General features: G+C 43.1%; 1 protein-coding gene across 3 annotated transcripts in view; it reads right to left on the minus strand.

Annotated features, from left to right (window-relative positions):
• ZEB1 (zinc finger E-box binding homeobox 1) overlaps positions 1-16,034 on the minus strand; it is a 173,220-nt gene that overhangs the window by 156,537 nt on the left and 649 nt on the right. The window contains exon 1 of one of the 3 annotated variants that reach the window (XM_084783677.1): positions 15,890-16,021. The exons of 1 other annotated variant lie outside the window; for it this stretch is intronic. Coding sequence is in view for 1 of the 2 variants with exons in the window: in XM_084783676.1 (XP_084639802.1) it covers positions 14,682-14,688 (7 nt within the window). In the remaining variant the exon portion in view is untranslated. Of the gene's footprint in view, positions 1-14,681; positions 15,706-15,889; positions 16,022-16,034 lie in introns of those variants that run through there. One more of the 3 variants, XM_084783676.1, reaches the window with a different exon arrangement.

Consider the following 16,034-nt stretch of genomic DNA (forward strand, 5'->3'; position numbering starts at 1 on the left):
TTGCTTACTAGGTTTTATAAGTATAATAGCTGCATGTCAATTTAAAATTGCATTGTCCCTGTATTGCTTACTGATTCTTGAAATCAGTTTTGTCTCCAAGTCAATGTTGATTGGTAAAATATAGCTATAGCTTCTATCGGACTCAGTGACTGTCACTAGCTTTCTATGTGTTTCTTAAAAGCAATGTTGCTTGTAATGAGCAGCTAGCAGCTTCGCTACTTTACTCCACACAGGCGGCTTCTACCGACTGTCAGTGTGTGTGCACAAACGGCAGCGCTGCGGTCGCTACAGTGCCCGCATGCTGCTAATCATGGTTCCTTCCTTCCCCTTCCTCACCTTCTGCTTAGCTTTTTGATACTGAACGTTTATTCTCACCCCATCTCCCAATTTCTCAGGTTATATTATTTCTAGGTCTACAGCTAATCAATAATGTTGCCCTGATCCTAAGTTTAATTCAGCATTTGTCTACTTCCACCCACGTTCACCATCTCTGTTCCTTGTTCATCTGTAACCACTGTTCCTGTCCGAGATTGTGGCCATCGGAGCCTCAGAGCAGCAGCATGTTTGCTGCAGTTAAAGCATTGCGGACTTCATCTAAGACACGCGCCATTCCCAGGCTCCACTCAGCTCAGCAAAAAGGAACAGGCGAGGATGAGTGTGGTGAGCCTGGGAAGGCCAGCACCTCGCCTCCTCCAACGCATGCTCACGAGCTATACTGCGACCCAGCAGACGTGCGAGAGCAGCCTTGCTCCCCTTACTGCTATAAACTGTTTTTGAAGTTGGCACTATAAACTCTATCTGCACATATTAAGAAAACAAGAGAGGAAGATGATGCTTCCTACTAAAAAGCGAGCCTGTTTCAGAAAGCTGGGCTATCAGGCACTTCAGAAGCACTCAGTTTCGGTTTCACAGCTGCCACATGTGACACACACGGCAAGTTAAACACAGGGCAGAAAGGAGTTCTTGCAATGCTAGTGAGGTTTGTCAATCTTTAAAGCTAAACAATCCATCCTACAGTGTCTAGAAAAATAAGAAGACACAAGCCTTTTAATTGGCATAAACTTTATGATGTTAAAAACTTAGAGGAACAAGCATAGTTAAGGCACTCATCTTTATGTACGAAGTATTAAGCTGAGAGGTCAAGACACAATAGAAGTGTTTTCCTGATACATGGCCTTTAAAAAGTATTGGCTTTAATATGTCTTGTAACATGCAATGCACCTTCCAAAGGAGATTGCTCTTCAGGCTTTTCTTAGATAACGCCTCACTCTGTTGCCCAGTCAGCCTTAAACTCACAATCCTCCTGCCTGGCCTCTGAGTGCTGGGATTAAAGGCAAGTGCCACCACACCCAGCCTGAACTCTTTTTACTTAATAAAGAATAACATACCAGTCTGAGTTGCAGTATATTGAATATGAAGCATGAATGTAATTTTTAATTTTATTTGGAATTGGAAGATTTTTAAATGCCTAGCTAATTTAATTCAAATAATAAAACAGCGAGTTCACTTGTTACCTTCCTTTGTCACAGGCGATCAGATACTGGACTATGGCACTGGAGGAGGACAAGAACAGGACAAACACCGTGGCTCATGCTTGAACCAACCTAGAGTACACGGGAAGTTTCAGGCTATAGTGTAGCAAAAGCTTGCCTTAAAACAGATAAACAAATGAATTAATTAGAGAAGAAAGGTAGGACTACCCTAGTTGTAGTTAAGTATGTGGGGATCAGTCTAAAGTGCAGTGACAGGCTCAGAGGGTGGTATTTTACTCAGAGACATTACTAAACTGCAGAAATAACTGTTTTAGTTTGCTTTCGGTTGCTGTGTGAACCTACTCTGACCCAAGGCAACTTGAAGAGGAAGGGTTTATTTGGCTTATAGGTCACAGTTCATCATGGAGGAATGCCAAGCCAGGAACCTGGAGGCAGAACCTGAAGCGGAGGCTATGGAGGGCTTGGTGTCTATGGCTGGCTCACCTGCTCTATTATACACCCGAGACCACTTGGTGGGAGAGCAGGCGTGGCACTGGCTGCAGGGGGCCAGGCCCTCCCACACCAATCACTAATTAAGAAAATGCTTTACAGATATGCCCACAGACCAGCAGGTTCCCTTTCCCTAGATGACTCGAGTTCATGTCGAGTTAAAAAAAAAAAAAAACTAACAATAAACAGGAATGATTTAGCAACCAAGAGTGCAGAGCACTGTGTCTTTGGAAAGCAGTAGTTAATGGCAGTAAAATAGCTCTTTCAAGAAGTTTGTAAATCACAACATTTGTCTGGATTATGATTTGATTTAGAAAGAAAAAAGAAAGCATATCACTCCCCATAATAACACAAAGCACAAATTCCCTGCCAACTGGTGTATAAGTTTGAGCCACTAACACTGACATATGCAAACTTCTAATAAAACAATCCTGCCGGTGGCATGAGGATGACAGTGGTGACAGTGACAGCACGGACAGGGTCATTTCAAAGCAACGGCGATGTGAACCTGACAGCATGACTAGACTAGACAAGCAAGTCAGGAAGGAAGGGTCAGCTTCTACTTCCACAGTAAAGCAGACACCTGCTAACGCTTACCATATAAAGAAACACGAAATGATGAATTACAAACATAAGAATGCATGTCCTTGCTTAAGACAACTGGCAGGTCCACATCACTCCCAAGACAAAATCCAAACTCAGTTCTCAATATAAACTTTTTCTTCGTTTGCTTCCCTACTCTCTAGCTTCATCCTTACTCCTTCTGATCCTATAAGACTCAAGCATGTGTGTCTTTCAAGCCCATTGTAGAGACATGTCCCATGCAGCTAGCTGCACAATCATTCCTCTGCATGGACTATCATTATAAGTATCTTCACCAGGATAGCCACGTGCATCCTTTAAGACAAGTCTCTAAGCACTGTCCTCTGCATATGGGATGGGACCAGTGACTAAACTACATTCTTGAGTTTAATTCCTGTTTTTTTTTTAAATCCTATACTGTAAGCACTTTTGGTTTCTGTCTTCCTGCCTAGTGCATAGTAATCTACCATATCAATCCCACAGAAAGCAAATGCAGGCTTAAATGAATTGTGGTTCAAAATTCATCAAATAACATCAAATTTACTATTGTACCCTCTGACTTTTTATCTCCCACTCATTGCTTTCTTTCTATAAATATACCCATGGATAGCAGATCAAAAAGAATTGCAGGTTTATATGTAGACTGCCCAAGAATGATACAATTAAAAGAGATATGAAAACATGAGACATTTAAAAACAAAACCAAGCCAGGTGGTGGTGGCTCACACACTGATCCCAGCACTCCGGAGACAGAGGCAGCTAGATTCTGAGTTGAAGCCCAACCTGGTCTACAGAGTGAGTTGCAGGTCGGCCAAGGCTACACAGAGCAAGTCTGTCTCGACTAGACAACACAACACAAAACAAAAAACCAAACCAACATATGTAAGCACTAACAGACTCTTCAAAGAAAATCAGTAACAAAAAGAAATGAAAAAGCTAAAAGTAATAAGCTGGGAAGTGAATTAGTGATAGTACATCTTTTAGAAAATGATGTGTATGTGTGCACTGGTCGGCTTGTCAAGGTCTTTCTTTTAGCTGTAACATAATGAGGAGCAGGACACACAAGCAAGAATGAGCAATATCAAGTACTCATGACAAAGAAAACCTGTCCCTTGATGAACTCAGGAGGAGCAGCTGGGCTAAATCCCTGTGTGCAGTTAGAAGGTGAGCAGTGTGAAAGGGGCAGTGCTGGCACCTCCCAACCCTGCAGGAGTCCAGGAGCCAGGAGCTAACAGTCACATCCTGACTACCCACTGGCTCCTCTTGGGCACCCTTCTCTCAAATGGGAGCCTTACAGAATCTTGAGCTCATGGTGGCACATTCCTGTAATCTCAGAATTGGGGGTGGGGGGCAAAGACAGAACTAATGCTGGAGCTTGCCGACTGGCCAGTCAGCATAGCTAAATCAGGATGCTCTGTGTTCAGTGAGAGACTCTGCCTCAGTGACAATCTACTGAGAAGACACCACTGGTGGCTTCTTCACTCCACATGCACACATGTACAGACGCGTGAGCGTGTACATACACTAGACATGCACACAAAAACATATAAGAAGAAAAGGGTTAGGGTTCTTCTTAACCTCTTGAAAATTACTGAAGACATATTCAGGCACTTATAGATCAAGATCAAAATAGAATATGGACAAATATTAATATAAAATGGACTTTAGGCCTAAATGTTAATGTTTTAAATGTCTAAGATATTTAGAAAAATCTTCACTTTGATCAAGGAATAAAGTCCAAAGAATAAAATCATAAACTGATAACAAATATTTTAAAGTTCAAAATTAAAAATCAAAGACTACTCTAGAAAAGGCTAAAGATCTTTAAATACTTATATCCAAGAAATAACTTGAGTGCAGAAAATGTGAGGTTCTCTTTCAATTCAATCAGAGAGAGAGAGAGAGAGAGAGAGAGAGAGAGAGAGAGAGAGAGAGAGATCTAAAAATGGACCCATGATCTGAAAAGCATTTGATGAAAGAAAATAACAAGTGACCAGCATGTACACTTAACTTTGTTGCATACCTTTAGAGAGCAGTGAAGTCTAAACTGAAGCAGCACAGTGCTGGCACACAGCATCCAAAATAAAAATGCAAGCAAAGTTTTGGAAAGACATGGGTAAGTAAGCAGAACTCATCCATGATGGCAGGAGGCACAAAGGTGACAAGCACTTTACAGTTGGGCAGCTTCTTATCAAGTTAGCCATATGCCTAGTGAATGACCCAGCAATTCTTTCTAGTGCACAAGAGCAATGTCAGTGTACGGTCCCATAAAATCCATGTGTGCTTATAGATTTAATCATAGCAAACCCCACAAATAATAAAAATTAATAGGTCAAATTTAGGTGACTAGCTATATACAAGTTGTATTATATTTATATAACAGAATACTATTCACAATCCAAAAGAATGAACTACTGCTGACATGAAGTTCAAGAACACTATGCAAAGCAAAGTGAGGAATATAAAGAAAGGAGTCCACACTGCCTGGTTGCCATTCTAGAAACAAGAGATGCAATCTGTAATGAGCAAAACCAGACAGAGCACTGACTTCTTGGGGCCGGAGCTGGGAAGCTCTAGCTGCCATTTGGCACAAGGAACTCCTGGGGATGATAGAGATACTTCCCATGCTAATGGCAGTCATGGTTATATGAGCATGGAATATCCCGGAACTTGACAAAAAGTACAAGAGCATGTCTTATCACACAGAATAGCATCTTAATAAAGCCTATTTAAACAAACCTACAGACTCACATATGGGCTTCTGTCTTGAGATTGTTCTGATCCAAAACATAAGGACACAGTAAAATATCTGCATTTTCAAAAGATTCCAAGTCAAATGAATGTAGGAAACCCAACAAGCTCCATGCATCTTAAACTGCTCAAATACAAAATATACAATGTGGCTTCCTTGGGCTTTGGTTTTTGAATGATGCAACAGAGTAACAATGTTGTGTTATTTCTGAATTCTATGTCAACATTTATAGAAAGTATTTCAGTATCTCTCCATATAATGTACCTCCAGAGCTGAGTCTAATATGAACTTCCCTGAGCTAAAGGACACATCCTTAAGGAGCAAAAATGTTGCTTCACGGGACTGGAAAGATGTCTCCAGGGCAAGTATCGCATGCAAGCTTGAAGTTCTTGGTTTAGATCGTAGCAACCACATTTAAAGGGGGAAAGCATGGCATGTGCCTATAACCCCAGTGCTGTGGGAAGACAGAAGGCAGTGCCAGGAAGACCTCAGGCTTGGTGGCTGTCATGGTCAGTGAGAGACCCTGCCTCAAATGAATACTGCAGAGGATGACAGAGAGAGACAACTGATCTACTCAACTGACACTCAGACATTCACGCACATGCACAGAAACATGCACCCACATACTGACTGATGTTCATGTAAGTATGAGCACTAGGGAGGGAGGGAGGGAGGGAGGGAGGGAGGGGGAGCTTGGAGGGGGCATGAAGCTTCAGTGTGAGTCTCATATAGCAGCTTCATGTAGAAGCCTTAGACCTGCCATACACTAGTCCATTGCTCCTGCCAGAACTAGACAAGACTCAAGGCCCAACCACAGAAGCAGGGAGCACATTTTTCTAGCAGTGTCCTTTCAGTAGTAGTTACATTCCAGCCACGCTAAATCTGTTAGAAGAAAAAGTGGGGAAGAGCCTTGAATTCATTGGCACAGGAGACAGAACACCAACAGCTCAGGCTCTAAGGTCAGCAATTAATAAATGGGACCTCATGAAACTGAAAAGCTTCTGTAAGGTGAAGGACACTGTCAACAGAACCAATGACGGCCTACAGACTGGGAAAAGATCTCCACCAGCCCTACATCTGACAGAGGGCTAATATCCAAAATATATAAAGAACTTAAAAAATTAAACACCACCAAACCAAATAATCCAATTTAAAAATGGGGTACAGAACTAAACAGAGAATTCTCAACAAAGAAATATCAAATGGCTGAGAATCACTTAAAGAAATGCTCAATGTCCTTAATCATCAGAGAAATGCAAATCAAAATGACACTGAGATTCCATCTTACACCCATCAGAATGGCTAAGTTAAAAAACTCAAGTGACAGCATATGTGGGTGAGGATGTGGAGAAAGGGGAACAGTCCTCCACTGCTAGTGGGAGTGCAAACTTGTACAACCACTTCGGAAATCAATCTGGTGCTTTCTCAGAAAATTAGGAACAGTGCTACCTCAAGACCAGCGATACCACTCCTGGGCATATACACGAAAGATGTTCCACCACACAACAAGGACGTTTTCTCAACTACATCTCAAAGCTGTTCATAGCAGCTTTATTTGTAATAGCCAGAATCTGGAAACAACCTAGATGTTCCTCAACCGAAGAATGGATAAAGAAACTGTGGTAACTGGGCGGTGGTGGTGCAGGCCTTTAATCCCAGCACTTGGGAGGCAGAGGCTGGCGGATTGCTATGAGTTCGAGGCCACTCTGGTCTACAAAGTTAGTCCAGGACAGCCAAGGCTACACAGAGAACCCCTGTCTGGAAAAAACAAAAATGAAAGAAAGAAAGAAAGAAACAAACAAACAAACAAACAAACAAACTGTGGTACATTTACATTATGGAATACAACTCAGCTATTAAAACCAAGAAAATCTTGTAATTTGCAGTCAAATGGATGGAACTGGAAAAGATCATCCCAAGTGAGGTAACCCAGACCCAGAAAGACACGCATGGTATATACTCACTTATAAGCGGATTTTAGTCACATAATACAGGATAAACATACCACAATACGAGGGAGGATGCTGAATTCTCATTCAGAAGGACAAATAGAATAGACCCTGGGTTGCAGTTGAGAGAGGAGTTGCAAGTTGAAGAGAAGGAACAGGAAAGGACCCTACCATAGATGTCCTCTGAAAGACTCCATTTAGCAGGGGATCCAAGCAGATGCTGAAACTCACAGCCAAGCTTTGGGTGGAGCACAGGGAGTCTTATGGAAGAGTTGGGGGATAGAAGGACCTGGAGGGGACAGGAGCTCCACAAGGAGAGCAACAGAGGCAATAAATCTGGGCCCAGGATGGCCTGCAGAGACTGATGTAACCAAGGACCATGCATGGAGAGGACCTAGACCCTCTGCTCAGATGTAGTCCATAGGCAGCAGTCTCCTTGTGGGTCCCATTATATGGGGAGTAAGGATGACTCCCATCATGGACTCTGGTGCCCACTCACTGATCACTACCTGCTGGAGGAAGAGGACATAGGCAGTCTAGATGAGATTTGATAGGCAAGGTCAGATGTTAAGAGAGGAGGGCTCCTCCCTTTTCTGAGGACTAGGGGAGGAGGGAGTGGGTACAGGGAAGGGAAGGCAGGACTGGGAGGTGATGAGGGAGGGGGTTATAATCGGGATATAAAGTGAACAAATTTAAAAAAATAAAAAATAAAATGAAAATAAAACAAAAACAAACAGAAGAATGGCTAAGAAACTGGGTGTGGTGGCACATGTCTGTAATCCCAGCACTCAGGGAGACAGAAGGACCAGCCTAAGCTACTGCGTGAGACTGTCCCAAAACAGCAGATCAACAAACAAAGAGGAAACAAGCAAGGGCCCATTATGTTCCGGGGTAACCTCCATATACACCAGAGACCTATAACAATGAAGCTAATAAAAAAAATTCTATAAGAGTATTTTTAATTTGCATATTAGGAAAGATTCCCTACTATCCACAAAGGCAAAACTTTGATGGATTTAAGATTAAAATTAAGGATTTTTGTACCATCATAAAAATGAAGAGATGGTTGATATATTTAGAATTATGGTACTGAATACACACACACAAAGGATATCAACAAGAAATACAAGTCACACAGGCAAAGATGCAAAGACATGCAGAAATGAGCAACCTCCTAGTAAAATAAAGCCACCTCAACATCCTATTAGCAGCTGTCAGATAGCACAATGGGGCTGGAGCGATGGCTCAGTGGTTAAGAGCACTGGCTGCTATTCCAGAGGGCCCGGCCAGCTCCCAGCACCCACCGGGCAGCTTGTAATTGTCTACTGCTCCAGTTCCAGGGGACATGATGCCCTCTTCTGGCCTCCACCAGTGCCAGACACATGCACGGTGCCCAGACATACAGGTAGGCAAAACTCTTATGCATAAAATAATGAAAAATTAATTTTAAAAATACAAAATGCAGGATATTTTAAAATAGCATACTCTGGAAAACCGCTGAAATAACAGGTGGCTACACATTGTTGGTGAGGGTGAAGATTGGCTTTGCAATTTTCTGAACAGTGTGGCTGGATTTAGTCACTATCTCCAGAGAAGTTTTTCTTCAGGCCTTCCTGATGCACAGGAAGGTATATATGACAGGGTCACTTGGGCCCAAGAGTTGGAGTCAAACTGGGGACCCAACTTTTGAGGAATTCTTAACTAGTGCTTCAGAAATGAAACAGTACAGAAATGAAATAACTGCAGCTAGGAGCAACCATAAGGCATGTAAGTTGGCACAATGAAGGGCAGGGAAGATACAGTGACTGGAGGAGGAGAACACCACCCTCCAGTGAGAGAAGCCCTCTAAATAGAGCGAAGTTTGCTAGGTACATGCATATGCAGTCAAAATCCTTTTTGGTGCCAAGATGACTGAGCATTCTATAAATACACGAGAAACATGGCATCTACTTGTTACAAACTCACAGGTGAATCTACTTACTAGTTTGAGAGCGGGAACACAGAATAGGACTTGGTTCCAGCTAACTAGAAACACAAACATGGCCAAGTCAGCTCATGTCCCTTTGTGCTCACCTTTGCCACCCGTACGCTCCTGCTCCACCCCTCCTTCCTTGCCTTCCCTCCCTTTCTCCTTCCTCTCTCTCTTACAGGGTCTCACTTTGTATCCCAAGCCAACTGTCAGACTCACTATCCTCCTGTCTCAGCTCCTGAATGACAGCATCACAGGCAAACCCACCGCACCTGGTACTGTTTTCTCTCTGAAAAAGGCTTGTGATGATCCCGGTGTCTCCTACCTCACTGTCTTACATGTTACTCATATGGAATGATTTTCCTTTTTTCCTACGTCCTTTGTTCATTCACATAAAAAAAGAATAACCCTCAAGGGGATACAGAGGTTCAACTTAGAAAGTGAGCTAGCAACAGTGTTCTGTCCTGGCTACGTGCTGGGCGCTAGAGAACCATCTTGGAGCAGATAGCAATGGGTAGGAAGGATTAGTATAGGATAGTCCTGGGCCACATACAGATGTGCTCAGTGACAAGTGTCACCTCCAATGGTGATCCCATAGGACTGTACTGTCCAGTGACACAACAGAGGGCTTGCTGTGATGGTCCTATAATAAAACCATCCATGACACATTTCTAAGAAGGTGCTTACTCAGTGCTAAGGAAGAAAGGAGAAGGCGCCAGACGTGGGGATTGTCCCAGTCCATTCTCGCATTCCTCAGAGGGCAAGGCTGACTTAAGCCTGGGTTCCACACTAGCTCCACGAAGGGTTTTACTCATGCGATGCAGAAGTCGCTGACTGTCTGGCACTACACTGAAAAGTACACGCTCAAATCCCTCTGTGGTGTCCATCCAAGCAGTTTCTTGAAAATTGGTTCTGGATAAGACAGCCCTTCACACTCAGAGTCAGTCAGACTCTTGGGGTGAACTGTGGGTCAGTAGTAGAGTGGCCATTCAACTCACGCCCAATCCCACAAACTTTTAAAAAGTATACATTTTAATTAGGATGATTAATTTTTTTATTATTTTGGGGTTTGTTGTTGTTGTTTTCTAGACAGAGTTTCTCTGTGTAGCCCTGACTATATCCTGGAACTCTCTTTTTTTTAGATCAGGCTGGCTTTAAACTCAGAGATCTGCCTTACTCTGCCTCCCAAGTGCTGGGATTACAAGCGAACACCACCACACCTGACTAGAAGTTTTAAACTAGCAAGCTCTGGTTTACTTTGAACACTATCTACCTAACAACAACAACCCCTACATGCTGTGTTCAAATAATTCAAGGGTTATTGAACAGGGATAACAAATTTTTGTTACTGATTATGAACAGTAACAGAAATATATGATGGAGTACCCATTTTATTTTTCTTTAGAGCTAGTATTTCAAATACTTACAACTGGTGAGCCCCAGATTCAGTGAAAGACTTGTCATGGCAATAAGGTAGAGGGGACTGGAGATGCGGCTGAGGTTAAGAATATTTGCTGATCAAGCAGCTATAATGCTAGCTGCTTAGAAAGCTGAAGCAGGGAGATCACAAGTTCAAGGCCATCCAGGACAACTTAATGGGCCACTGTATTTAATTTAAAAAACTGTAAATGGTGTAGGAACGTAACAGTGGTAGAGTACTTGAAGAATATGCATGAGACCCAGGTTTAATCTCCAATACCATAATAAGTACATACATAAGTAAATCTTATGATAGTATCAGTAACCCACTTTCAGTTTAAGAATAGCATAATTCACCTCTATTAACCTTAAAACTCAGACAGAGACGCTCACTCCACATGGGGAATCTTTATGTAGTAAACCTGACGCCCCAAGACTGCTGCCTGTGGGGCTGGAGAGGCGGCTCGGTGGTTAAGAGTGCTCACTGTTCTTGTAGAGGATCCATGTACAGTCCAGGCCCCACATCAGGGGCACACAACTGCCTGTAACTACCGCTCCACACGATCCAACCCCTCTGGCCTCAACGGGCACCTGTATACACATGTACAAACCTATACACAGACACACATAATTTAAAATAGAACAATTCTTTTTTTTTAGAATGTTTCCTTTAAAAATTTAATATTCAAAACACTGTCCATACAAAGGAAAGATTATTCCCTCTGGTAGTGTGTACACAAAAATCAGATTTACCTATCATAAACCTTCACATTCCTCCTCAGAGACTGCTGCGGTACCAGATTTATTTGCTATGTGCTAACTGGGCCACTCCTCTGTGGACACCAGTACAGTTCAAATACAAAATCTTCACTACAGTGCACTCAAGCTTTTACATATAATACACACAATTTATCTTTATATCAGATTACCTAGTAGTGTGTATAATATCTAACTTTTCAAAGTGATTTTATCATATACCCCAATGAGGGTGTTTCCCTAATTTAAACTTTTTAAATTTTCTTTCCACAAGGCACTTTTATTTTAGCTTGCATCTCTACGAGAAGTGAACATCAGATCAACAGTGATGCTGCAAAGCATATGAAACAATTTCAACTGTAAGTGTCACCTGTGCTCACGACCCCCTCCAGCTCTCACTGTACTTCAGCACACGGATGCAGACCCTCCAGCATCCGCCTGGTTTTCTTCTCCTCACTTAAGAGCAGCTAGCTGCATAATACCACATGATAGTTCATCTGTGTTTACATCTGACTCTAATCACACGCTTAGAAGTGACTTAGAAAGGAGAAAGAAAAAAAGGCAAAAAAAATTACTGTGAGAAGTATTTTAAAAATATTCCCAATATAACTTTCTCATATTTCAAAGCCACTAAAAGCACAAAATATGGAGGTATATAAAGGCTAGACAAAGAAACGGAACAGCAATAACACTTATTCCTCATGCTGTTTTTACACCAGGGGTATCTGACAAGTGACAAATGCTCAATCTATAAGACACTTCTATGTGTGGTTTCATGCTAGAATTTCATACACTGTGAACGGTGGTAATTTTCTTCATTCATAAAAAAATGAAATGAATTATACTCATTCATGGGAATCTCAGGAAACAGGATAGTACCAAATTAAAGAGAGATCTGTCAGAAGTGAGAAGCTGTGCTTACAGACAGTCCACGAGAAGTTCACACAGCACAGCCTTACGTGACAAGTCAGGCAAATCCTATTTAGTTCAAGACAAACAGTGTAGCTACTGCAGTACGGTAGATCAGTGCACTTCTAGAACTGCCACTAACATGCACAGGGAAAGAATGCTTTGAACTTTTGACTGAATGCGAGGCTTAAGGCGGATAGATATCTTAACATAGCTATAGGACACAAAGCAGAAACATAACTAAAGATTTTAAGTTCCATGTAATCATTTATAAGCCGAAGTCATCATTTCAGTGTACATGGTTTGCTTACTGTAATAATTATTTGAATAGAACCAATCAATTAATAAATTATTAAAGCTTCAAAAAACCTTATATTTCGTAACTTATAACTGATACACTTAAAGTTAATATGTTTCCAGATTCTTCACTAACGGTGTGTATGGGATGAGAAGGGGCCCCCATTCATAAACGGCTTACAGGATAGAAGATAAAATCAAAATCTACATCCAAACCACAGAAGACTAGCACCTACTTTAGTCTCCTAACCCATCAAATAGTCTTATGTTTACATGAACTATGGGAAAATTACTACCCAGTGTTACCAATCATTTAATTGAAATTTTTTTACCATTCCTAACCATGGACATCTTTAACATTTGAAAATGTGTTTTTCAAGACACCTACTATGAACAACAACAAAGGGTTAACAAATATAATGGTGAATATGCAAAAATAAATATACATAGTCACTGCAGTTTTCCCCCCAAATCTAAACCCAAACTTTTAATAATATAATTGCTTTAATGTGATACTAAAGAGTACCAAGATTTTAAAGCTTAAATGTGTAAGTACATTCACATGAATACACTTCTGCCTCTTTCTAGTGTCAGTAAGCTACAAGACACTTAGGCTCAGTTTAAAGACTCAAAGGACACATTGCCATCAGCACAGAAACCCACAAGCCTCTGGTGCTGCACCAACAGTCGTTTTTGTTAGCATCCTCTACTGGTGGTTTCCAAAGACAGCAAGAAGAAATGGTGCTAATGACAGAAAGGTATGCGCCTGCTATTCCATCTAAGGTGAATTAGTCAGCATGCAGTCATGGGGAGCTGGAGCTCATTTGTCAAGATAAAAAGGGGGAGGGAAACATCTTATAGAATAGAACTTTGGAAAAAAGAAAATGTTTAAATACAACAAAGCATTCAATTATACCCAGTGAGGCTCAATTTCAGCAATTCCCATGCCATTCCTTTAGACAGCTAGCACCATTACCATTAACGCCCCCCCACCCCCAAAAGGCTGGATGACTTAGGTAAGCCTGCTCAACTGCTTCCCCCTTGTTAAGTCACAGTTTTCTATGCTGTCATCAGTGTCCTAGCCTGCAGATATATTCTAGAAAGGAAATAAAAATGTTTTACTGGTGGCTTAGCCATAAAATCTGCTGCATACCTTATTTCGAGATGAATACAAATATAATTTATACATAAGTAATATAAAATATTTCTATTACTAAGTCCCACTGTAGTACCACTACTTACTCATTTAAATGGATTTTAAGAGTTAATATCTTTCCAGACAATTCTTTCCCAAAGCATCTGCAACTTAAAAACGACTACATTGCTAAGAAATATCAACCAGCAACCATCCCCAGGTTTCACAACACAATGCACATAACTTCATTTTTTTTTAATTTACAAAAATAACAGGCTAAATCAAACAGCATGGCTGCAACGGTCATCGATGGATGAAAGCATTTGAGAACAAAAAGAAATACGAAGACAGAGCCAAAAGTGATGAAAATGGAAGATACCTGTGGTAGCACAGCGCTATCTCACACACCTTTTGTTTTCTCGGAGTAATGCATACTGCAGTCAAGACATTTCGGGTTCAAGAGCCCCAAATCTGTTTTTCTAATATTAAACACAAAGGAAAAACACTGACAGCAAGCGTGGTAAATAAATCCCTCCCCTGAGAAGGAAGGCGGCTAACAGGAGGGGGCTGACATACATGCAGGAGAAAAACTAAACACCATCTTTTTTCTACCTGCACAAGTTGCCATTTGCTGCAGCGATCAAGAATCTCTTTTTCCTGTTGATTTCAAGCCCCTTTCAGGATAGCTTTCCCCCCTTAAGTCATCTGTTGATATGCCTTCCGTGTGTGATATTAATATCACAGGATCTCTAGGAGAAAAATCCATTCTTTCCTGTTCAGGTAAACATGTTTACAGCAGCTGCACAGACGCTGGGTGGTTCAGATTCACATGTCACACACATGTCGTCAGCAACAAGAAAGCCCCTTTCTCTGGCGATCAACGTTTTAAATAAGGTAAAGGCAACGAACAGTCCTTCCCTAACCAACTTACCTTTCATAAAGCCACATCAGCAACGGCGGCAACAGCTCGATGTAGAACAGACACTATTTGACGCTAGAAGCAGGAAATTACAATTGCGGTAGCCTGTGCTCAGGTCCTTGCCACAACCAGTCACCTCTCCACAATGACGCTACCCAACACACCTTTCACTCCGAACGAACAGGCTTCTCTGAAATGCAACGTTTATCTGAACAACTGAAAATCATTCATGGCACCGGGGATTTTAACGTAGGCTCAGATATATCCAAAATGTGTTTACCACCGAGAAGAAACCTCTTTAGAACAGCCTAAAATCTTCGTATCTGCTTCTAGACAGGAAATCCCACACAAAATCTAAAATTGCCAGGAAAGGTTACAAAACCTGGCGTTTGGCATACCGGAGGGGAGGGAGCAACGCAGACCGGGCGGGGGTGGGGCGTGGGGGGCGCGCCAGGGTTGCCACTTAAACAGGATTTCCTAGTTCTTCGGGCGCCACATCTATGCCATCAGGGGCGCATTTATTCCCCCATCCTTAAAAAACTCGTCGTTCAACACCCGGCGGGAGCCCCACGGAACCACCGGGTGCGAAAGGCACGAGGAATTCCTTATATAGCCGCGGCCGCAGCAGCACAGGGCTGTGGCCGCCCATCACCACACACAGGTACCCGGGCGGGGGCATCCCCCGGCCGCCGCCGCCGCCGCAGGGACTGTCCAGACAATGACCAGGAGCAGAAGGCTGTCCGCGCCTCGAGCCGAAAGCACACACTCGCCTAAGAGGGGCACCATCCAGCAACTCCCGCGTCTCCCCACTCTGGGAGAGCCCAGGGTGCACCCACCGACAAAACTCGGGGTGTCGCGCTCTGTCCTAGTGCCTGTGGCTTTTCCCCTTTCTTAAACAAAACAAAACAAAACCCCCAACACCACCAACAAAAAACTCTGCAGGCAGGCCGAGGAGTCTGTTTCCCTGGCACATCCGCGCAAATCAATACCCCGCGCAGCTGCACCGCGAGCCGAGCCGCAGCCCGGTGCGTCCGTCGGGCCGCCCTCCCCCTCCCCCACCCGCCCCACTCGCGACTCCGAGCGCCAGCCTAGCTCCATTATCTGCCCTCTGCTCGCGCGTCGGGCCCAGGTAACAACTTCCCCAAACCCAAAGAGCCAAAGCTAGGCGCATGCACACAGCCCCGTGCCCGCGGGGACTCCCGCTGCCCCGGCGTCCCGACCTGTCTGTGCGGTTTCCCGGCCCGCAGGCGGCGATTCCACGCACACGCGCGACCCGCCGCAGCAGCTAGGAGCCGCCAGACCCTCCTCGGGCCCCGACGGGCACCCCACGCGCGAGGTTCCAGCCCCCGAGCGCCCGGCTTACGG

The sequence above is a fragment of the Acomys minous genome (genome assembly GCF_964271855.1).
Source record: "Acomys minous genome assembly, chromosome: 5".
NCBI lineage: Eukaryota > Metazoa > Chordata > Mammalia > Rodentia > Muridae > Acomys > Acomys minous.